The sequence below is a fragment of the Aureobasidium namibiae genome (assembly GCF_000721765.1).
Source record: "Aureobasidium namibiae CBS 147.97 unplaced genomic scaffold scaffold_11, whole genome shotgun sequence".
Classification (NCBI taxonomy): domain Eukaryota; kingdom Fungi; phylum Ascomycota; class Dothideomycetes; order Dothideales; family Saccotheciaceae; genus Aureobasidium; species Aureobasidium namibiae.
In genome coordinates, this window is record NW_013581198.1 from 397,727 (window position 1) to 420,812 (window position 23,086).

The window sequence follows — 23,086 nt, forward strand, 5'->3', positions numbered from 1 at the left end:
ACGACTTTTATACGTTGTTTGCGCTCACGCTTCGCAGCTGCCTGCCGCTTGCTACTCAATACAATCTCTCATAGTCTTGACCTGTCCACTCTCAATTGATCAAACTCCATACCTTGCAATCAACTCCCTTCCGGTCATCCCTGCAGTCACCATGTCGTCCTGCCTTGGGTTCCGCAAGTCAAAGTCTGACGATACAGAGCCCTTGCTGCCAGTGTATCGCGATGACACGGTCCTCCAGCGTGAGCTTCACCAGAAGCTGCACTCGTATCAGATGGTCAGAGCTCTGGCTGATGGATACATGCCCTCAAACGAACAGCTCGTTATCAACCTCCGATCTCTGCTCTCCTCAGATGTTTTGAACCCTAGCGACCCAAACCTCAGTGACTCGGGAAGACGTCTGGCCAAGTTCTCGAAACAGTGGCTCAAGGATTTCATCGAGTTGCTCGTACACAAGAACAGCGAAGATCAGATCCAGGACTTCATCTGGTCATTGACGCAATCCAGAGTGAAGGTTGATGTTGAGGACCTCGCACAGAGAGCCTACAAGGCCCAATCAAAAGCCAAGACCGCTGCTGGTGAGTAACACTACAAGTGAATGCGTATACAAGTCATGCTGACACCGCATAGCTTACCAAAGCTTGCAAACCGTTGGATCCCTCCTTCTTACCAACTCCGATTTCCGCATCTTCCTCTCAGATTTGAACACTGTCGGCCGTGAGGTCTTCAAGGATGCTGCCTTCTCGTTGTCAAACGTCGCAGAAGAAGCAGGCAAGAAGATTGAGCCATCCCAACAAGAACAAGCCAAATTGACCAAGCCGGGTGCCGACTCCGGACCCCCACCCTCAGGCAAGGATCTTGGAAACGACGTTGCAGATGTCACCAAGGTTGTAGCCAATGGAGTTGCTCAGGTCGCTCAAGACACGGAGCAAAGCGCCGAGGAGAAGCTTTCTGGTGATGAAGGTCAGGTCATGATGAACCGCTTGAAGCAGGCAGTCACGCAACTCAGAAAACGTCCTGATTATAACGAATCCGTCTCGACTATCTCGACTCTGCTCAAGCGTTATGCTGTTGCTTACTCGCGTTCGGTCGAAGAGACTGTCGTTGCTCTTGAAGAGGATGTTCACGAGAATGCCGCTATGGACAAGGCCGGAAAGAACTTCTGGTCCTTGCTCTCGTCTTTCGGTGACCCCGAGGCCTGGAAGAAGCTTGAGGAAACATTCAAGAAGGTCGTTTCGCACTCTGAGAAGGATCCCGACTTCGAGAACCTCATGAACGACATCGGAAATTCACTCCAGACTCTTCTCACCGACCCTAACTTCTTCGACACCGCTCGTGAGAAGTTTGATGAGCTGCGTGAAAAGTCTCGCAAAGTTGGCTCAGAGTCTGATCTTCGTACCGATATCGACAACTTCCTTGGACAGCTCCAGGAGACCTTGGTCTCGGTTCTGAACGACGAAGACGTGGCCAAACTCATGCAGCACAGTCTCAAAATCTTCCGTATCCTGTCGCCTCTGCACAACACTTCGAACCCAGAGCTCATCCATGATGCCATCAACATCTTCATTCCTTTGATGATTGCCGCTATCCAATACATTCCCATCCCTCGTCTGGAGATCAGCAATCCCGATATTGATCTCTTGCTCGAAAACCTTATCATCGAACCTGGTAGGACGGTCAATCACTCCTCTTTCTTGCCTTACAAGCTCCGTGTAGAGACCTACAACGACTTTGAAATCCGCAAGGCCAGATTCCGTACCACCTCTACCTCTTCTCACTTTGTGACTATCAAGATTGACGGTATCTCTGCTCGCGCTGAGGAAGTTGGCTTCTGGATGCGCGCCCACTCTGGTCTGTTCAGACTGGCGGACGAGGGTATCACATCGTTCGCTCTCGACGAGAAGGGTCTGGACATTCACCTTGACGTGGAGATTGCCAAGGACAGAATGGAGTCGATGCTCAGTCTCAAGGCTGTTCGTGTCAATGTTCACAAGCTCGACTACACCTTGCGCAAGAGCAAGTTCTCCTGGCTCGCGTGGCTCGTCAAGCCTATCCTCCGCCCTATCGTGCGAAAGGTCATGGAGAAGCAGATCGCTACTGCTATCGCAGACGCTCTGCACACAGCCAACCGCGAACTGCTCTACGCACGCGAGCGCCTGCGTGCCACTCGTATTGCCGATCCCAACGACCTCGTCACCTTCTTCAAGGCTATCGCTGCACGCCTGCAACCCGAGGAGGACCCAGACCTCTACACTCGCGTTGGTGTTGCTCAGCCTGGCAAGGGAGTCTTCAAGGGCAAGTACGCACCCGGAAGTGTCGTCAAGCTTTGGAACGAAGAGGCCGCCCATGCCGAGGAGAGAATCGAGGATGGATCCGAAGTCAGGGGTTGGAGAAACGATGTCTTCAGCTTGTTGGCTGTTTAGATCGTTGACGCGCGACACTGATGACTTATAAAGGGCATGCTTTCGGATGAGACGGAAAGTTCGAACGCAATCAGGAAAAATGAGCCACGAGAATCAACAGGACGAACTTTATTGTAATTCGGAGTATATGGTGGTAGTCAATAGCAAGCACAATTGTCATAGCATTTCTTATCACTTGATTTCGTTCATTGTTGGTCTGAATGTCACTGTAAGGCAGCAATCTATCTATGCGACGACGTCATCGTGAACAGTTTTGGTGGCTGGTAAGCAAGCCTCAATTATTTTTACGACTTTGATTGAGAAACTTCTTACATGCGAATTGTCTCTCCGGACAAGACAGAGGATCCTCGCTGAGAACTGAATCGACCACTCGACATTTTGTTTACACGAACATTCCGCAACCACCATGGCGTTGAATACACCCAACGCCGAGCACCTCCACGGCTTGGTGGATATGGGAAGGTAATGCTATCTCTACTTTTCTTTCCCTCTCACTGTCACATTAAAACACCAAAAGATCAAACCATCAAACCATCAAAACAAAATCTAAAGAACTCGAGAAACTTTAAGAACCACTCGCATGCCTTTGACGAGAGGGACAACCAGCAACCTAACACTCAAACTAACAATTCATCAATCACAGCAACGGCATCCGCTTCTCCATCACCGACCTCTCACCACCAACCACCAGGATCTTGCCTACGCTCTATACCTCCCGTGCTGGCATTTCTCTTTACGATGCACAATACTCGTCCACTGGATCTCGTATACCCATCCCTGACTCAACAATCAACAAAGTGATTGATAAACTTATCCACTTCAAACGCACCTGCTCCGACTTTGATGTTCCTGAAAGCAACATCACAGTGTTGGCTACAGAAGCCACACGCACTGCTCTAAACTCTGAAGAGTTCAGAGGAAGGGTGAAACAGGAGACTGGATGGGAAGTGCAAATGCTGAAAAAAGAAGATGAAGGTAGAGTGGGTGCTTTGGGTGTCGCTACCTCTTTGGGAGAAGTCAAAGGTTTAGTCATGGATCTCGGGGGTGGGAGCACGCAGCTGACTTGGTTGGTGAGTGATACTGAGACTGGTGAAGTCAAGATGCCAGAGCAAGGGGCAGTGAGTATGCCTTTTGGCGCTGCTGCACTATCCAGACGCCTTGAAGAGGCTGAGAAGAGAGGGGCAGATGCGAAGAAGGCGCTGGCAGGAGAAATCAAGCAAGCCATCACCAATGCATACCAAAGCTTGAGTATACCCAAGGAGCTCCAGGATCTGGCTAAACAACAAGGTGGATATGCTTTGTACCTCTCTGGTGGAGGATTCAGAGGCTGGGGCTTTGTGCTGATGAGCCAACATGCCATATCTCCCTACCCAATCTCTCTCATCAATGGCTTTTGCGCTTCTCGACGCTCTTTCTTGGATACCGACCTCGTCACCAATGCAGCAACCTCCCACCTCGACTCCGAAGACGAAACAGCCATTTTCCGCATTTCGCAACGCAGAGCTACTCAAGTGCCCGCCGTAGCTTTCCTCGTCACTGCGCTTTCGGAAGCTCTACCTCACATCAATGAAGTCAGATTCTGTCAAGGCGGTGTGAGAGAAGGCTTCCTCTTCTCCAGCCTCCCCTCTGAAACACGCAAGCAATCGCCAGTAGTCGTAGCCACTGCCGCTCACGCAACACCCGGATCTCCCCACCATGCTGCTCTACTTGCTTCTGCCATCCCTCCTGCCACTCTACCCAGCACAGGCCTTTCCATCCCTCTCATAACCGCACTCGCAAATCTTTCTCCGCATTATTCATCGCATCCTAAGGACATCCGCGCTGCGGCTGCGCTGAGATCCACAACCACCGGTCTTTTGGCTTCTTGCCATGGTCTCTCGCATCACGAACGCACTTGTTTGGCTCTGCTGCTTTGTCACCGTTGGGGAGGAGCTAAAGACCTTGCTGCCACCGACGCCTCCTTCTTCTCCTCCCTCCAATCTCTCCTCAGTCCTAGCACGGCATGGTGGTGTCGTTATCTCGGTTGCGTGGCTGCTCTGATCGGTGCCGTGTATCCGTCTGGCAGAGGAGACGAGAGCATGACTTTGAGCGCTACGTGGAGTTTTTCAAAGAAAAAGGGAGAGAGAATGATGGTGTTGAAGACGAGTGATGGAAAAGGAGCTTCGTTGCGCTCAGTGGTAGAGGAGGAAGCAGAGAAAGTGGAAAAGGTTGGCAAGAAGAAGAATTGGATCGGTGGCAAAGAAGGCGGCGTTGGGTTCAAAGTGGAGGTGCTGTGATTCTGGACCCAAAACCCATGAACCAGAAATCGAACATGGGAATACAGGAAGGATGAGGTGTATAGAGGTATTGAAAAGATACAGATGCTGAGGCCTCGAGGCTCTTATTGAAAAGAGCAAGTTGACCAGAGGCGCAGATGGTCATAAACATTCCCTCATTGTCTGCAAAACTGCACATTGCTTTTGCTGGCGACTTGAGCAGCCACACAGAGAACAACAACGGCGGTCATTGTGAGTCTTTACACTTGTTGCATGACTCTGAAGATCAGAATATCATTAAACACGGGCCTTGGAAGCCAAAGCAAGAAAACGTACAAAACAAAAAGCAAGCAAATGATCAAGACCACGCCCTTTCGGTTCAAGGACGCCATAAAAGAGGTTGCATTACGCCTGTTTTGCAAAATAGGCTGAACGCCATCTTTCTCGTCTCCTCCAGCTTCTCTCCCATTCTAGCAATGAAACAGCAACTTCCGCAGTCTTTTTCACACTGATCGATCCCATCACTCATAGTCGGCCTCCTCGTGCTCAGACTCAGGCACTTCAGGCTCTCCCTGCTCCTCAACATCTTCATCTTCCTCCTGCTCTCCAGTATATCCATTACCATTACCATTGTTCAACTCCATCTCCTGCTCAGCAGCACCGGCATGCGCAACAGCCTCCGCCATCTCGGCATCAATCTGCTGCTCAACTCCCAATGAGGGCATGGTCAACTCGCCCTCGTCATCAGACTCCTGCACCTTCTCCTCACTACGGAAGGTACCCGTGCTTCTCCTGCCGCCTTGCGAAGGCCTGTGCTTGGGCGCCGAACGCACGGCAAGTGCTTCGGCCGAGAAACTGTTTTCGAGCCAATCGACCTGGGCTTCGAGATTGGTCTTGAAGTCCTGGAGGTCACCAACGCTGTCTTTGAGTCTCCTGTACACGACTTTGCGGTCCGCGGTTGTCCAGGGGGAGCCACCGTGCAAGCGCGTCACCACAGCCCAAAAGGTGTTTTTGGATGAGAAAGCGCCCATTTGTGCACCGTAGAGGGTTTCACGGGTGACATCTAGCATGTCGCCGACAGTCATTTCGTCAAAGCGGCGCTGAGCTTCGGCTTTCCAGCGTGTGGTGGTGTGAGGGGAGGTCATGCCATCACTGTGCATATCCTCCTCATCACGGACGATTTCTCCCCTTTCGATGGCGGCAGCGCGTTCGCGTTGGGCGGCTTCTTCACGAAGGACGCGGGCTTTTATTTTGCGCCATTTCATGCTGCATTGGAGGCGGTTGCGGGAGCCGTTCATCTTTTGCACGACCACATTCCAGGCGATGAAGTCGTCTTCTTGGTCGCGGTCGAAGGTTGTTTCCATGTTTGCTTGGACGGCGCGCAGGCACTCGCTCACCGCGGCAGCCAGGCGGTGCTCTTCGTCTTGAGTCCAGACATCAGTGTGGCGCTGGTCGAGCGAGACGTGGTTGCGCCAGCGATCGCGGCAGTCCTCTGGCATGCGGCCTACGCGTTCGCCAATCTTGACCCATTTGTTGGGAGTTTCGGCGTATGCGGTACGCAGCAGCTCGTCTTGCTCATCGGTCCAGCGTCCACGTTGAAAGTTGTTGTAGTGGCGGCGGCAGTAACGCTGAACGGCGCGGCGGTTGCGGTGAGGTAGGACTTCGGTAGCGAGGTCGACGTAGACTTTGCTCATTTCGCGTGATGATGCTTGGATCATGGCAATGAGTTGATCGCGCGACAGTTCATTGTGACGACAGAAGTCGACCATGTGAGATTCGATCAGGTCACATTCGACGGGCGTGAAAGGACCCTGTTCAGGGTAGTCGCCAACAGATGATCGTGGCATTGAAGAACGCTTGACGCGCTTGACTGCTGGCGCAGGCGAGCCATTCTCGACCGACTGTCTCTTGCGTTTCGTCTTGGGCTTTGCCGAAGATGATTGGGGCTGCTCCTCGTCGTCGTTGTCCGAGTCCGCGGGAACTTCGAATTGGCTGACGTCGCCTTCGGTGTTGTCCAGAGGATCCTCGGGTTCTGCGTCCAAAGCTCCAGCCTCAGCCTCGGGTTCGTCTTCAGCGGCATCCTCAGGCAATTGCTCGGGCTCGGCTGCGGGGTCCTCGAGGTTCTCGTCGACTTGCTCTTGTGCGGGCTCCTGTGTCTCGGGTACTTCGACCCCCTGTTCTTCCTCAGGCTGGATAGACTGCTTCTTCGAGCGACGCTTGCGGGTTTTGGCGGGCTTCTCAGCAGGCTCCTCGACGGCGGCGTCCTCGGCCATGGCTTCTTCATCGGCAGATGCGGCAGGATCGGCCTTGCGCTTGCGAGTCTTTCTAGCAGCCTTTGCTTGGACAGGGGTCGTCTCGTCAATGGTTTGCGGAATGTCTGGTCGGGCAGGAGTGTGCTGCTCTCCAATCTCCTCGGAAGCTGCGCGAATGCGCGCGCTGCTCCTCATTGGCTTGGAGGCCGAGCTGGCGCGTTGTTTGGCGTAAGTCTTCAGCTTGCCAGCCTTAGTCTTAGTAGTGCTTGGTGTTTGGACGGCGGCCGTATCGGCTTGGGGAGACTCCATGTTGAGGGTAGTTGTGATCACTGTGACGCGTCGTTAGTTGAGCAAGGCGCGCTATGGCTAGCGACTGAAGGCGGTGCAAAAGTACCTCGGTCGGCTTCTCTAGGTGGGCTCGAGGAAGGACTCTGCGGTTCGACGGCAGTGTGTTGAGTTCCTAACTGCGACGATGTATTTCCCATGGAAGAAATAAATGTGGCAGTCGCGTTTGCTCGGAAAACCCTGTCCTCCCCCAACTCCTCGCTTCGACTTGCCCCAATCCTCGAGTCTATCCCCGCGCTTACGCTTGCTATTTCCGACACCAATCATCTTCCCTTCTATCTTGCTTATAAACATTGGACAGACATTTTTGTATGCAACAGCCATAATTCTCGCTTTACAATTCATTCATTCCATCAAATGCTATCTAGCCACGCTCAATGCTCCATACCATGCATAATCGTTAAACACTTCAAGCCATAATCCCATATCCCCAAAGAGAAGCTTCCGCCAACTAGTGGCTGATGTACTGGAACACAGCACTGACTGCATCCTCTGAACACTCCTGCCTGAGCAGTAGATCTTGAATCTTGCCCATTGGTCCGTTCTCGCCTTCGTTCGTAAAGTGATTCCATGTGCTGGTGTCACCGTAAAGCATTGCAGGCGCCTTGATGAACTGCCTGCCTTCCTTGCATCGCTTACACTTGATCGTGTCGTGTGTGTCACTTGTCGTGTCGGGTCTGTATTGGAAGAGCTCACGCAGACTGTCCAGCGAGAAATGGCGTTCCACGTCTTCTGCCGAATCCACGACACATGATGACAAAGACTGCTTGTGAGATTGTCTCTGGAAGATCTTCTCTTCGATCGTTCCAGTGGCAATGAAGCGGTAAACGAAGCAGTCCTTCTTCTGTCCGTCACGCCAGACACGCGCAAGTGCTTGCTGATCTGCTGCTGGGTTCCAATCAGGATCGAACAACACAAGTCGGTTGGCACCAATCAAGTTGAGACCACATCCACCTGCCTTCGAAGACAGGAGGAAGACAAATTCGTTGCCTTCAGGGTCGTTGAACTTGTCTACTAGCTTTGCACGCTTGTTGACTGTCATAGTACCGTCAAGTCTCAGACTGCCGTAATTTCTGGCACGACAGAGCTTCTCGAAGACATCGAGAGTCTGAGTGTAGTTCGAGATCAAGACAATCTTGTCGTTGGTCTCGGTTCTGATGCGAGCAAGCATACGATCGAGCACTTGCATTTTACCAGAGTACCATGACTTAACATCTCTGTCACGACCACGAGCATCCTTGGGCACAAAGTCTGCAGGGAATGTGTTTTCACAACCAGGCAAGTCTTCCGGAAGATTTAGCAGATCGGGATGATTGCACAGTTTCTTGAGCAAGCCAATGGCCTTGAGAGGTTGACTGCCTTTGCCCTTCAATAGACTCTTGATGTCGGGAGACTGCAAGAAATGGTTGTATAGATCCTTCTGGAAAGGTGCCATATTGCAGAAGACGACATGCTCGTACTTGACTGGCAGATACTTGGACAAGATGTCGTTGGTACGGCGGATGATGAACTTGTTGACCAACGTCAAGAGCTCGCTCAACCGTTCGTCACCCTTCTTGCGGTCGGCGTCAGAACCACCTGCATCGCGACCACGCAAAATGGGAAGTTCGAACTTCTTTCGGAAGTCCATTCTCGTACCAAGGTAATTGGGATTTGCAAAGTTGAGCAGCGAGAAGTATTCAGTGAGATCGTTCTGAATGGGCGTGCCGGACAAGATGACGCGCTTCTGTACGTTGAGTCCATTCAAAGCCATGAAAGTCTGACTGTCGGCATTCTTCAACTTGTGGCCTTCGTCACAGAGCAAGAGTCCAATGGGCGTTTCTCTAAACTCGTCCACGTAGAGTCGCAGTGTGTCGTAAGATACAATGATGACAGGACGGATGATGGCGCGACCTGAAGCAATCGACCATTGACGAATTTGCTGTATTAGCTCTTCCTTGGTAGCTTTGCCATCGATAGCAAAAGGGTTGATGGCATCTTTGCCCAACCATTTGACCAACTCGTTGGCCCAGTTGCGGACCAAACTCGAGGGACAAACGATAATGGCCTTGTTGATTGTCGGCTTGCCAGCATCTGGCGATTGCTTCAAAAGAGTCCACATGAGGGCGATACATTGTAACGTTTTGCCGAGCCCCATCTCGTCAGCCATGATGCATCCTTGAGCCTTCTCGTCGATGAGTCCAGTAGTAGCACGATATAAGAACTGTGAATAGAGTTAGTGTCCAGCCAAAGGGCATAATATTGAAAAGCATACCTTGACACCCTCAACTTGATGAGGACGTAACACTTTGGCCAGTCTTGGGTCGATGACAACAGGTACGCGAGGACGCTCTTCGACAACCTTTTTCTTCAAGCCTAGGATTTCCGCCAAACTCTTGTGCATGATCGGTTCGTCAACCTTCTCCTTGGGCTCTTCTGGTTTTGCCTCAGACCCATCTTCTGTCACTTTTACAGGTTTGTCGTCGACTGTGGGATCGTAGAGAACGATGGCAAACTCCCCGCTGGGATCGTGAAGTGGTTTGGCAACGAAGACTGCACCCTGTCGTAGACCAAGGAGAGGTGGCGGGCGAGACGAATTGTATGCGGCGGGATCTTTGTTAAGGAAGGGCACCGAGAAGCGTGCTCGCATCGACTGGTCTTTGTCTTTAGGTTTGAATACGGGAAAACGGTTCACATCTCGAGTTGCAAGGGCAAGTCGGTCCTCGTTGCTGTAGGGCTTGTCGGCATCATCTGCTTCGCCATCGGCACCAGAGTAATTGACCTTTCGTCGCTTGCGAGTTGGTTTCTCCGAGGCTCTTGTAGGTGTTGCTGATCCAGGGCATTTGAAAGGCTTCATCAATCGGTCGGCGGTGATAGGGGTGCCACCATACATGCGAGCACGCTTTTGGGTGGGCAGTGGCGTCGGAGCGACATTCTCTTTCTCAATGACGGTGATCCTGCAAAGCATTGTCAGGACGGTTCAATTGAAGGTATCAAAAAGGAGAAACGTACATTATGAATGGCTGTTATCTGGTCTGGTCGCCACTTACCGTCGTCGAGGAATGGTCGGGGTTTTGTCAAAAGAATGAGCATCAGGGTGCCTGGAGAACGTGTCAGGGTGGCGTTGCACACGCGCGCAACCCCGTGACCGAGGCAGTTGCAGATATTGAGGCAGGCGCGACCATCAGATACCCAAATGATACAGACAAATCGTTTTCCGAATATATTGCATATTACCATGATCATAACATCATATCACGGCGGATGTTCTAAATTTGACGCTGTTAAGCACCCACTATCAGATCCAACTGGTTCCAGCATCCTCATGCACCGTGATGGCCGCCTATCGAGAGACGGAGGGCATGATTAGCCGGCCGCAGCACTCGGAAGGAGCTTCCCCCAGGTGCAAACAAGGCAAACAACCATCTTGTAATGACATGTGGCTATACTCTTGTTTCGAAGAGGCCCTACAACTCACGGGCAGATGCCGAGCGTGTCTTCGTTAGACCAGACTTCTTGATTGCTTGTAACTGGTTCGCAGTGCTTCTCAAGCAGACGATTCGTGAAAGAGTGTCAGATTGGTCGTCCCTCTAGTGAACGTCTTGAACACTAAACTTTCCAACTAAACGGCATTCCACTTAGCACCCATTGCTTCGTAACCAGAAAAAAAGAATGGTGCGATATCAGCACCTGGCAGTCAAGACTGCCTTATTCCTTGGACTGCAAGTGTTCGGCACCACTGCAGCTCCTTCTGTGAACGTAGGGCTAAAAACTTCGTTCAATTCGGCTCCCTATCTAGTAGAACTATTGTAAGTCACCTAGGCAAGCAAGCTAGCTAGACCATAGCTAACTCGGAACAGAGAGACAGCTGCCGATGAAAATGCCACCGCTTACTTCCCATTGCTCGACCACATCGCTGAAGGACGCTTCGACCATGCCTCGACAGACCGAGACCTGTACTACCTATTCAAAAAGACGCTACAAGAAGAAGGACACCTCTCCAAGGCAGAAGACATTTCTTCGTTTGAATACGCTTTGTCTATACATGCCGCTGCACCTAGGATTGAGGCACACTATCAGTTCTACAACACTACAATAGAACCTACACTCAAGAGCCGGTTGGATTTGAACTGCGAGACATTGTTACACTTCAATGGCCAACAGTACTGTGATGCCGACTTGTCAAGCTCAACAGCAAACTCGGTGGACCAAGAGTGCGTCTCAAACTCCATGTTCGCATACTTGTCAGGATGCTGACCTTCTCTAGACGCATACTAGACCTTCCCTTTGATCGCATCATGGGCGACAAGCAGAGCAAGACACCTGCTATCCTCTACGCAGACCTCATGTCTCCTTCTTTCCGCCAGTTCCACAAGACGGTCCGTCAGACTGCCAAGTCTGGAAAGACATCATACAGAGTGAGATACAGACCCTCTTTAAGCATTCCAGGCTTTCCTCTTGCTGTCAGTGGTTACGGCATAGCGCTCGATCTGAAGAGGACCGATTACATTGTCATTGATGACCGCAAGGCCGATGAATCGGACGATACGAACAACGATGCTTCTAGTGCCAAGTTGACAGACGAGGACGTGGCCGATCTCAAGCCACTATCCTCCAAAGAGTTGCTGAGGTTGGACATGAAAGCGTCCAGCTTCGTCATGGACAGTGCGGATCCATTCAATACCTTGCTGAAACTGATTCAAGACTTCCCAAAGCACTCTGCAGCCATGTCTAACCACGAAGTATCTGAGGCATTTAGAAAAGAGCACTTGGCCAACCGTGAGGTGTTTTTGCCATCGGGGTACAACGTCATTTGGATCAACGGTCTCCAGATTCTGGCTCGTGACTTTGATGCTTATGCTATGCTCGAGCATTTGCGCCGTGAGCGTAAGTTAGTCAACAGTGCTGGCGAGCTTGGCTTGAGTGGGAAAGAAGCTGTGCGACTCCTCTCACACTCCTCGATTTCGGAAGCTGCCTCAGCTCAAGAGCCACAGCGCTACGACTGGAGAGACGAGCTTGAAGGTGGTAAAGTAATCATTTGGATGAACGACATCGAGAATGACAGACGTTATGCTGAGTGGCCAACCCAAGTTAGAGCAGTAAGTCGTAATCTCAATCACTACACGATCGTCACTAACGTTCAAAGCTGTTGCAACGAACATACCCTGGACAACTTCCTCCAGTTCGCAAAGAGATTCATAATCTTATTCTTCCAATCGACTTTGCCAATTACAAGGACGTGGAGTTGGTCGTTGAAAGCTTGCAAAGCTTCGTGAAGAGAAAGGTCCCGATTCGATTTGGTCTCGTGCCCAAAGTATCTGGTCCTGCATCCACCGAACAAGCAAAGGCGGTTTACCACTTGCTCGACACTTACGGTCTTGGTGTTGCTCTAGAGTATCTCCAAAAGGTTGGTCACAGACTCTGTAAAATATGCTTGAATGTCAACTAAGCAACCCAGCTTTCGTCTAGTCAGGGGCGCAAACTGGCCGGTCCAGTGCAGTCCATCTTCGAGACCGCTACCAAGGGTCGTAAACTCCGTAAGGACCGGGTTTCGGCACCTTTGCAAGAGTTATTGAAGGACACCGTCATCGATGCTCGTGTAACATCTGCACACACGTATCTTGCCCGTCTAGGTGCATCCGGCCCCACTCCGCCTTTCTTTGTCAACGGCATTCCTCTGCCCATGTCTGATGAGTGGCTCCAAGAGATGAGCCAGCGCGTGAGCACCGATTTGCGTACTGTCCAGAAGGCAATATTCGAGGAACAACTCGATGATGAGAGCTATATACCTGAAGTTTTCTTGTCTCGCGCATCCGCACGTCGCAACCCGTGGATCATCCCTGAAGACGAGAATAGTATTCGACAAGTCAATCTGGCATCGCTTTCTGATCTGGCCGAAGGCGCAATAGGGTCAATTCCTAGTCTGCCAGCCAACAAGGATACCGTTTCAAATGACCTTGTCCACCTTGTCGTCATTGCAGACTTCGATTCAGGAGTTTCTCAGCAAATGCTTTCTGAACTTGTCACCTTGCGTAAGGAAGAATATGATCAAGTCGAGATCTTGTTGGTCCACAACTCTGCTAAGCCACTATCAACCTCAAGCTTTGCGGTCCAATTGTTCAAAACGATGATGCTGGGCCCTGTCGTTTCTTTGGAGGCCCTGGAAGCATTACTGTCAAGGGACAATTCCAACACCAAGATTGCTGACGAGGACGTTGTTGCAGCTCAGACCTTCTGGTCATCAGCTGACAGGTTCCTCGATGATGTTGGTTTTGGTAGCGGCGAGCAAGGAATTTTGTTGGCAGGTAGGGTGGTTGGTCCCATGCCATCTTTTGCACAATTCGGACGCGATGACTTTGAGACACTTCTGTCGTACGAACGCATGAAGCGCTTGATGCCAGCAGCGGCAGCTATAAAAGGAGTCAACATTGCGGACAAGGCCAATACTGCCTTGTCGTTCTCCAAGTTGTCGAACTTGATTGCGTTGTCATCTAAGTCAGATGTTCCTGAGGGCATGTTTGATTCTGTTCCTCCTGCTCGAGCAGACGTTTTCAGCGGCTGGGCCGGTTCGCACACTCTCATCGAGCGAGGCGATGCCGAGACTGCAGCTATACAGATCGTCGCTGCTGTGGACCCGGCATCCGAGACCGCTCAACGCTGGGTACCCATCCTGAGAGTCCTTTCTGAGCTTTCTGGCGTTCATCTTCGCCTATACTTGAATCCTAAGGAAAGGTTGGATGAACTGCCTGTAAAGCGATTCTACCGACATGTGTTGGAGTCAAAGCCTAGATTTGATGAGCAAGGCTCTCTTGAGGGCACACTGGCTCACTTTGAAGGTCTTCCAGCAGATGCTCTTCTTACGATGGCTATGGACATGCCGCCTGCATGGCTCGTTGCACCAAAGGACAGTGTCCACGATCTTGACAATATCAAGTTGAGCTCGACTCAGGGCAAAGATATCGAGGCGACCTATGAGCTCGAAAGTATCTTGATCGAAGGTCACTCCAGAGATGTCACTCTCGGCACTGCACCCAGAGGAGCCCAGCTTGTCCTAGGTACCAACAAAGAGCACTTTGCCGATACTATTATCATGGCGAATCTAGGCTACTTCCAATTCAAGGCAAAGCCGGGTTTCTACAACCTGACCTTACAAAAGGGAAGAAGCGAGGAGATTTTCAAGATTGATAGTGCTGGAACCTTGGGCTACAGTCCTCAAACAGGCGATGAGACGACCGAGATTGCTCTTACCAGTTTCCAAGGTGCCACCATCTTCCCTCGTCTCTCTCGCAGAGCTGGCACGGAGGATGAAGATGTACTGGAAAGCGCAAAGACGACTGCTGATCACATCACTGACAAAGCTGACAAGATCCTCGCAAAGGTTGGCCTTGGTAGTGTAAAGTCCAGCGAAGTTCTCTCCAAAGCTCAGAAGTTCGGGTCTGGCCTGCTATCTGGAACAACTGGATCAACCACCGACATCTCGACTCTCCCTCACGCCGACATCAACATTTTCTCTGTCGCCTCTGGTCACCTTTACGAGCGTATGCTGAACATCATGATGCTCTCCGTCACCAAACACACCACCCACACTGTCAAGTTCTGGTTCATCGAACAATTCCTGTCTCCCTCCTTCAAAGCCTTCCTCCCCATCATGGCCGAAGAATACAACTTCCGCTACGAGATGGTAACCTACAAATGGCCACACTGGCTTCGTGGTCAGAAGGAAAAGCAGCGTGAAATCTGGGGCTACAAGATTCTCTTCCTGGACGTCCTCTTCCCCCTCGATCTCGACAAAGTCATCTTCGTCGACGCCGACCAGATTGTCCGCACAGACATGTACGATCTCGTCACCTATGACTTACAAGGCGCTCCCTATGGCTTCACCCCCATGTGCGACTCACGCACCTCCATGGAAGGCTTCCGCTTCTGGAAACAAGGATATTGGAAAAACTTCCTCCGCGGCTTGCCCTACCATATCTCTGCTCTTTACGTAGTCGACTTGGTGCGTTTCCGCCAAATGGCCGCTGGCGATCGCTTGCGTCAACAATACCATCAACTCTCCGCCGACCCAAATTCCCTCTCCAACCTCGATCAGGATCTGCCCAATCACATGCAACACGTCTTGCCCATCCACAGTCTACCCCAGGAATGGCTTTGGTGCGAGACTTGGTGCAGTGACGAGACCCTCGGTGTCGCGCGCACTATTGACTTGTGCAATAACCCTCAGACCAAAGAACCCAAGCTAGAGAGAGCGAGAAGACAGGTTCCTGAGTGGACTATCTACGATGATGAGATTGCGGCCTTGGCTCAACGCAAGGTTGGCGAGGGCAAAAGTCCTATTGCTGGAAGTGCTGGTGGTGTGGGGATTCAGGCCGAGATGCAGGAACAAGATGCTAAAAAGCAGAAGGAGGAAAATGAGAAGAAGGAGAAGGGTAAAGGTCATGATGAGCTGTAGAGGAAATGTAGAAAGAAAGGGTGTAGAATTGCAATGAATGGTGGGAAAAAGTTATTGGCTGATGTCTTCGTGCATGATGAGTTTTCTCAAATCTTCTTTCTTCTTTCCAATCCTCCCCCGTGTGCTAGAGTTCGTAACTCCCAGTCTCCTACACTGCTTTCTCCCACGAAGTTATAAAGCGTAGCACTCACTATCTAAAGGCACAGCGGTGCCCCGGACAGTGACGTATCCAAAGAGAGCGCGAAGAACACCACATCTCGATGTACACGATCTAGATCTTGAGAGCCATTGCATTTTCATCGTTATACGCGTTGACAAACCTTTATACACGGAGAAGACGTAACCCTTTAGGAGATGGAAAACAGCAAAGGAGATGAAAGTACGAAAACACAGATACTCTTGCAAATTCTCCCCATCTTCTATGCCTCTTTCTCATCCAACGACCGAATTACCCCTTGCCACGATCGTTGCATGATCCCGCATCTTCTGCAACGTCTCCTCGAAATCCCTCCTCACGCCCAAAACCTCCTCGATATGCTTCATCGCCAGCTTCTCCTCTGCATACCTGGCCAAAGTACCAGCCGTGTGGATAGCATTGCTTATCTCTCTTCCATTCAATTGCTCCTCGCACAGCTTTTCTGCTGCTGCTTGCACTGCAAGTTGCTCCCCCTGGTCATCTTCAAGGGAAACCACGTTCTTGATGGCAAGGCTTTGTATCCAGATGCGCAAGCGAGCAGTACTATCTGGTTCTTTGTACCCCAGAGCCAAATGCACGCGTGACTTCATCGCCGCATCGAAGACTTGAATGCGATTAGTAGTCAAAAAGCAGATCCCAGAAAAATATTCCAAATGCCTCAAAAACACAGCGACCAATGCGTTTCTATTGGCTGCATCGTGTGCATCATCACCTCTGGCTTCCAAAAACACATCTGCTTCGTCAAGCAACACGATCGCTTTCCAAGTAGTTGCTAGCCGCAAGACTCTGGTCAACTCGTGTTCGAAAAACCAGGGTGAATCGTGTTTATTGAGTTCGGAGATGGAAGCGCGGATGAGTGCTTTCTGAGTCGTTTCAGCCGCACACTCAGCCGTAAGCGTTTTGCCAGATCCAGGGGGACCATGCAATAAACACACCAACCCTTTTCCCTTTTGCTGATCTTCGTCGCGCGCAGACGTGGGAAAGGTGTGCGAAGTCACCAGAGCGCGGATCAGACGCAATTGACTCGCAGGTAAGATCAACGAGTCAAAGGCATCGGGTTTCCAGGGCACGGGAGCGAGATTGGTAACGTAGTAGCGGCACCAGTCTTTGCGTGCGCAGGAAAAGCCGAGCACGAAGGGAGGACACAAAGCAGTGTCCAGAGAGGATAAAGAGCGTTTGGAAATGATGCCGCTGGGGTGGTCTTGCTCGAAGGTCTTGCGATCGATGATGATGCGTCCGGTTTCTGTAAACGGCATCCAGAGTTGAGGCCAATCGTCTTCGTCGGGGTGGAAGAAGGACAAAGGAGGGGTTTTGAGGTATTGAGCAGCGCCATCGTATTGACGTACCAACACGCCAGTGATGGATAAAAACAGTTCTCCTCGTTCGCGGAGGCTTTTCTCAAGATCAACATCATCGGGTGCACAAGCCCATGGAAATACTTTGAGATCCAAAATTTTCGAGGGATGATCAGAGCCAAAGTCTTCCTTTTGATAGATACGGAACATGTGTTTGGAAACACCGTATTTCTCGCCGTCGTAGTCGGAATACGAACATTGGATTTCGCAGTACCTACCTCTCTTGTCGTTTTTCTCGTAGGCGGTTTTGACGACGTTCAAAAGCCAGGGGTGGGATTTGACGTAAGTGACCACTCGATCGCCAGGGCGAAAGAGGATGCCGAGATTGTCGAATTCGACAACACCGCTGCGTACTTGCGTAGTGTAGCTTTTCCTTGCGGCGCCCATGTCAAAGTCCATGAATCTTAACAAGAGATTCAGATGTGAACGAGCAGTGTCGTCTTTCATGTCTGAACTATGGTTTTGCAAGTCGTCCCAGTGGTGAAACAGCATTTCCGAGGGGATTGGGATGGACACCGACGACGAGAAGTCCGAAGGGATGGTCGGGTGTGATTTGATGACATCTCGGAAGGCTTTGAGTATGTGATGGGAGTTGATGTCAAGAGTGGTCGACTCAAGTTTGTGGTTCTTGTCCATCTTTCTGGTCACGACCAAGGCGAAGTGATCCGTTGAAGGTTCGACATGGCCGAAGCCTTCGACAGCGGTCTTTTCCTCGGTGCCATCTTCTTTTTGAAGCAGATGCCATGTTTTGACTTCGCACTTAACGTGGGAAGAAGAGGCGTCAGCGACCTTAGATGAATCAGGCAACTGCTCGGCCATGATTGTGGTACGTATTTGATGTGAATATGTGGTTGTGGTTGTGGTGAGGGGAAGAGGTTGATATAAGCACCACAAGCAAACGAATCGATATACTTGAGTACAAGTTGCTGCCTTACATGCTGTTGCCTTGCATGCTGTCATCCGGACACGTGCCTCGGCGATGCTTATCTGCATCCTCTACGGCCGAGTTGTAATGTGGCTTGCAGGATGCGCTGTATACGAGTTGTTTGATATTGCAAGGCTTGCATCTATTGTGCTTCGTTGGCAGTAATGTACTTACTTTTAGTGTTCCAGCTACTCGCTCTCACCGTGCGTCACTTTCAGCCTGGCAAAATCATGCAACTTCTGAGCTCGCCTGCTTAGGACGGATAAGGATGATTTGTCTTGACACATGGATAATATGGCAAAAGAGACCAAAGGAAAAGACTGCTCCGATTTTGATGCTGAAGAAAAGAAAGAGAAAGGTAAAAAGCGTAAACTGTACAGTGCAAGCAGGTATACATTAACCTCTGCTGGGGGTTATCAAAGAGTAATCGCCAGCGACCATGTCGATGGTCACGACCCGTACTGAGTACATGCAGATTGGAATCGGCAGCTGAGCGGTCGCCCTTGGTACCTGCTTGTCATGGCCGCAAGAACCAGCACAGCCTTGGTGTATGCGCGAGGGTATCTTCGTAAGTAGAACCGTTTATCGGTAAGGTGCGTCAGCTCTGGCGACGGCGGCCAATTCGGGCTCCCACTTGTCACCGCTAGATGAGAGTCAGTACGTGTTTTTACTCCTGAGATCAATTGTCCAAGACTCACTTCATCAACAGCTTCTCCTTGTTGTAAAGCAACTCCTCACGGGCTGTGATACAGTTAGCATGATTCTCTTCCTGGTCGATTGAAGACGAAACGTACTCTCTGTGGCGTATTCGGCGTTTGGTGACTCGACAATGGCATCAACGGGGCAGGACTCCTGGCAGAAACCGCAGTAGATGCACTTGGTCATGTCGATATCGTAGCGGGTAGTTCTTCTGCTTCCATCCTCACGCTCCTCAGCCTCGATGGTAATGGCCTGGGCGGGGCAAATGGCCTCGCACAGCTTGCAGGCAATGCATCGCTCTTCACCAGTAGGGTAGCGGCGGAGGGCGTGCTCGCCACGGAAACGGGGACTGATGGGACCCTTCTCGAAGGGGTAGTAGATGGTGTAACTTGAATGGTTGTCAACAATTGAACTAGTGTATTTGAATCCGGCGGGTCGACTCACGGAGGTCTGAAGAACTGCTCGAGTACGACGTACATGCCGCGCATCATCTCGGTAAGCAGGAAGTAGTTGCCGAGTCTGTCGGCGGTGCTCTCCTTCTGTTGGTCCCATCGTGCAGGGGCGGGCATACGGTAGCCAGCGGCGGGGGCACCAGAGCCAGAGGCGAGGCGAGCGACGGATGTCGAGAAGAGCGCGGTCGAGGCGGGTGTGAAGAGACGGGGCGAGGCGACGAGAGGGCGAGCCGAGTTGCGCAGGACGGCTGCGGCCATGGTCCTTGTGTTTGCCATGATAGCTATGTGCGTGGATGAGGAGGGGAGAGGCGAAGGGAGTATTAAGTGCTAGTAGTGGCGGTCCTGGAGCAGGTACAAGCAAGCAACGCAGACGCAAGTACTTTGGTCACGCTGACCCCAGTCTTTCGCGATTGGACGGCGCTCTGTCTGCTGCCAAGCTTCTTTCCGGCCGTCGCAGCTTCGAATCGTCAGTGACGATTTCCAACATCGACCAGCCGAGCTGCACCAGACATTCCATACCACTCGCCCATCACCACTCCACCCTTCACAATGTTCCGCCTCGCCGTCGCCAGATCCGCCAGATGCCTTGCTCAGGCTGCTCCTAGAGTTCAGGCCCCCATCACCCGCCGCGTCGCTCCCTCATCCTTCTTGCCTTCGACCACCGCCGCTCCCTCGACCTTTGTTTCCGCCGTCAGATGCTACTCGGCACACGCTGGTCTCTCAAAAGATGAGGTTCAGGGCCGTATCCTCGACCTCCTGAAGAACTTCGACAAGGTGCGCAATCAAAAGAAGCCTACAATTCGCCGCATCACGTACTAATCCTTTATACCAGGTCTCGGACGCCTCCAAGGTACGACCAATTCACTACAAATCCAGCTTCCGAACGTCCTGCTCACCATTTGTCACAGCTCTCGGCCCAGTCACACTTCACCAACGACCTCGGTCTTGACTCTTTGGACACTGTCGAGGTCGTCATGGCCATCGAGGAGGTTCGTCACATGCGCCGTACCGTACAACCAAGCACACAGACTCACACCAACTACAGGAGTTCAGCATTGAGATCCCCGACAAGGAGGCCGATGCCATCCACAGCGGTATGCTGCCTTGAGGCCCTATGCTATCCGGACTGTTGCTGACTTGATTGATAGTGAACCAAGCTGTTGAGTACATCCTCAGCCAGCCCGATGGTAAGTCCCCTCGTGTAGATGATATGTTGACCCGCCTCTGACTTGTACATAGCCCACTAGATGCGCCGCCTAAAAGTGCATGGAATGCAATGTTTTTAAGAAATCCCGACTGCTACACATGCCAATGTAGAGGTATTTAGCCATTAGGTCCTGCGCCGCTGTACTATGAAATTTTCTTTTGGTCAAGACACGGCGCGAAATTGAAGCCTGACTTTGCGAAATGAAGTGAAATTGATATGTAGCAATAGAGTGCCAAGATTCAATGTTCAAGGGAGGACGCGCGCTACCAGGTGGCAGGTGGCAGGTGGGGAAGGTTGATCCTCCAAACATGCGACAACAATTGGCCTGATTAGATTCACCTTGTGCCGCCTGATTCTCCCTCTTGTATTTGACCCTCGATCTCGACTTGAACCCCAGGGTTGCTACGTCCCGCCGACTTCGCTATTCCTGGCAGACTGCCGCCCGCCGCGTCTCCCTCCATACAGCTGCCCGCGTCTAACGGCCGCGAAGCACCCCTAGCCTCTCGCAATTCACCAAACACACGACATCATTGTGCAACTCCAATATGGCCTCTAGCTCAGGCTTGACGAGAAGAAGAGGTGGTGCTGGTCCTGCCGCTGGCTTCGAGAGCGAAGACGGAAGTCGTGTCAGCTCTCCTGTCCCTGGCAACAAGCGCAACGATGAGAACAGGGCCGGAGGTCTCGAGACATCATACGAAAGCGGAGAGAATGGACACAAGATTGCTTTTGATCCTCGCGACATCAGTGAAAGCGCCGAAAGACTCAAGCAGCCCAAGTTGACCTTGATGGAGGAGATCCTACTTATGGGTCTCAAAGACAAACAGGTAGCTACGCGCCCTATAACTTGACCACATCTCGGACTGCTAGTAACGGCTGTCTACACAGGGCTATCTTTCCTTCTGGAACGACAACATCTCGTATGCGCTCAGAGGCTGTATCGTTATCGAACTGGCTTTCCGTGGACGAATCAGCATGCAGAAAGACTCCAACAGAAGACGCTTCCCTCTAACCGACAGAGTTATCGAGGTCATTGACGATTCGCTGACGGGCGAGGTTCTGCTCGACGAGGCACTCAAGATGATGAAAAGCAGCGAGAAGATGAGCGTGAGCTCGTGGATAGACCTCATGAGTGGTACATCTCTCCCGGTCCAACATGAACGATTGTCAGGTCGCATAGCTAACACATGTGCAAAGGCGAGACATGGAACCTCATGAAGATTGGATACCAGCTCAAGCAAGTCAGAGAGCGATTGGCAAAGGGCCTTGTCGACAAGGGTATCCTACGCACCGAGAAGCGCAACTTCCTACTATTCGACATGGCAACTCACCCCGTGGCTGATGGCGGTGCAAAGGACGAGATTCGCCGTCGTGTCCGCAACCTCCTGACAAACCGTACTGTCGTGCTGCCGCCTACGGAATATCTGCCAGAAAACATGGAATTCAGATATCTGCGAACCATCGCCATGGTCTGTGGAGCATACGCAGCTAACGTGCTGGAGAACGCTTTGACAACCCTGCAACACGAGGCACGCGAGAGAGCATTCGCACAGGTGGACGAGCTGCTGGCCGAGTACTCACAATATCCCTTTGCTCGAAGGACAGGAGGACCTGGCAGTATCGGAGCCAACCTCGGACAAGTGATTATGGATGAGGTCAATAACGCAAAGGACAAGGAACTGCAACTTGAGGTATGTGTTTGGATGATGAAGCGTTGCAACAGAATGATATGCTGACTCGACACAGGTGGTGGCGGCTTGCCTGAGCGTATTTACGAGATTGGATTCGCTACTTTAGAGGACTTTCGGATGCACGATTGGGGACAGCAAAGGGATACCAAAGGGCAGCAAAGCGATTACATTCTGACGAGGCGTTTTATTGTAGCAGCAGCAGCGAGCAGCGGGAGTTGAAGAAAATGCAAACGACGAGCATCATGTTGATGAATGTGGTAACACCCGGCACACAGTTCATTGGTTCATCTGCATTGAAACAAGTAATGGCTAAAGCGATGAATGCTTGTTGGCTGGAGACGGCGCGGCTGTTGATGGCGAATGGGGATACCTCTTGCCAGACGGCCCGTGCACCAAGTTGGAGTTCGACAGCGAGAGACGCGCGTGGAGAGAGCTGGCCTTCATTGGGAATGTGCATGATTTAACGAAATAGCCATTTGCTGCACACCAATCATCGGCGCGCAATACTCAGTGAAGACCTCGGCGCTGACAAGGCGTGAAACAAAGCTCTTGTACTGCCCTCGGAGCCGCGCTCGGCTTGGTTCAGGCACGACCGTCCTTTCCCGTTCGGCCAGACCAACTGCCCTTGGAGGGGCATGTTCGACCAAAGGTATGCCCTTCCTGACTCTGTCTCTTTTTGACTTCACCATCTCTTCCCAAATCCGGTCGAGTTCGACGCGCCCTCTGAGGCCTCGACTATGGCTACCCCGTCCACCTTTGACCTCCGCTCGACGCGACCACGCACGCGCCTGCTAACCCCCCAACCAGTCACTTCGCGATAAACCCTCGTTGAACCATGCAATCGCCCTCGACCAATCCCGC

At 51.6% G+C, this 23,086-nt stretch overlaps 9 protein-coding genes across 9 annotated transcripts; 5 read left to right on the forward strand and 4 right to left on the reverse strand.

Annotated features, from left to right (window-relative positions):
• Positions 1-151: 151 nt before the first annotated feature.
• On the forward strand, positions 152-2,420 carry M436DRAFT_49098 (uncharacterized protein; the record flags this gene model as incomplete). The annotated part of the gene is made up of 2 exons (XM_013570670.1): positions 152-575; positions 628-2,420. The coding sequence occupies 2 exons, from the start codon at positions 152-154 to the stop codon at positions 2,418-2,420; spliced, it is 2,217 nt and encodes a 738-aa protein (XP_013426124.1).
• A 406-nt stretch (positions 2,421-2,826) lies between these two features.
• M436DRAFT_64856 (Ppx-GppA-domain-containing protein) lies at positions 2,827-4,696 on the forward strand (the record flags this gene model as incomplete). The annotated part of the gene is made up of 2 exons (XM_013570877.1): positions 2,827-2,882; positions 3,064-4,696. The coding sequence occupies 2 exons, from the start codon at positions 2,827-2,829 to the stop codon at positions 4,694-4,696; spliced, it is 1,689 nt and encodes a 562-aa protein (XP_013426331.1).
• A 500-nt stretch (positions 4,697-5,196) lies between these two features.
• On the reverse strand, positions 5,197-7,236 carry M436DRAFT_82969 (uncharacterized protein; the record flags this gene model as incomplete). The annotated part of the gene is made up of 1 exon (XM_013570959.1): positions 5,197-7,236. One exon carries the CDS (start codon positions 7,234-7,236, stop codon positions 5,197-5,199), a length of 2,040 nt encoding a protein of 679 aa, XP_013426413.1.
• A 487-nt stretch (positions 7,237-7,723) lies between these two features.
• Positions 7,724-10,219, reverse strand: M436DRAFT_64858 (DNA repair protein, SNF2 family; the record flags this gene model as incomplete). The annotated part of the gene is made up of 2 exons (XM_013570878.1): positions 7,724-9,475; positions 9,527-10,219. 2 exons carry the CDS (start codon positions 10,217-10,219, stop codon positions 7,724-7,726), a joined length of 2,445 nt encoding a protein of 814 aa, XP_013426332.1.
• Positions 10,220-10,923: 704 nt separating this feature from the next.
• M436DRAFT_49561 (UDP-glucose:glyco protein glucosyltransferase precursor) lies at positions 10,924-15,703 on the forward strand (the record flags this gene model as incomplete). The annotated part of the gene is made up of 5 exons (XM_013570766.1): positions 10,924-11,060; positions 11,112-11,465; positions 11,519-12,350; positions 12,398-12,658; positions 12,710-15,703. 5 exons carry the CDS (start codon positions 10,924-10,926, stop codon positions 15,701-15,703), a joined length of 4,578 nt encoding a protein of 1,525 aa, XP_013426220.1.
• Positions 15,704-16,135: 432 nt separating this feature from the next.
• On the reverse strand, positions 16,136-18,073 carry M436DRAFT_49180 (P-loop containing nucleoside triphosphate hydrolase protein; the record flags this gene model as incomplete). Its single annotated transcript, XM_013570690.1, has 1 exon — positions 16,136-18,073. One exon carries the CDS (start codon positions 18,071-18,073, stop codon positions 16,136-16,138), a length of 1,938 nt encoding a protein of 645 aa, XP_013426144.1.
• A 688-nt stretch (positions 18,074-18,761) lies between these two features.
• On the reverse strand, positions 18,762-19,606 carry M436DRAFT_49570 (NADH-ubiquinone oxidoreductase subunit; the record flags this gene model as incomplete). Its single annotated transcript, XM_013570767.1, has 4 exons — positions 18,762-18,822; positions 18,878-18,920; positions 18,974-19,266; positions 19,323-19,606. 4 exons carry the CDS (start codon positions 19,604-19,606, stop codon positions 18,762-18,764), a joined length of 681 nt encoding a protein of 226 aa, XP_013426221.1.
• A 273-nt stretch (positions 19,607-19,879) lies between these two features.
• On the forward strand, positions 19,880-20,577 carry M436DRAFT_64862 (acyl carrier protein; the record flags this gene model as incomplete). The annotated part of the gene is made up of 6 exons (XM_013570879.1): positions 19,880-20,104; positions 20,163-20,180; positions 20,239-20,319; positions 20,376-20,424; positions 20,479-20,517; positions 20,570-20,577. The coding sequence occupies 6 exons, from the start codon at positions 19,880-19,882 to the stop codon at positions 20,575-20,577; spliced, it is 420 nt and encodes a 139-aa protein (XP_013426333.1).
• Positions 20,578-21,082: 505 nt separating this feature from the next.
• On the forward strand, positions 21,083-22,331 carry M436DRAFT_49281 (GPP34-domain-containing protein; the record flags this gene model as incomplete). Its single annotated transcript, XM_013570713.1, has 4 exons — positions 21,083-21,361; positions 21,423-21,669; positions 21,732-22,225; positions 22,281-22,331. 4 exons carry the CDS (start codon positions 21,083-21,085, stop codon positions 22,329-22,331), a joined length of 1,071 nt encoding a protein of 356 aa, XP_013426167.1.
• Positions 22,332-23,086: the final 755 nt, after the last annotated feature.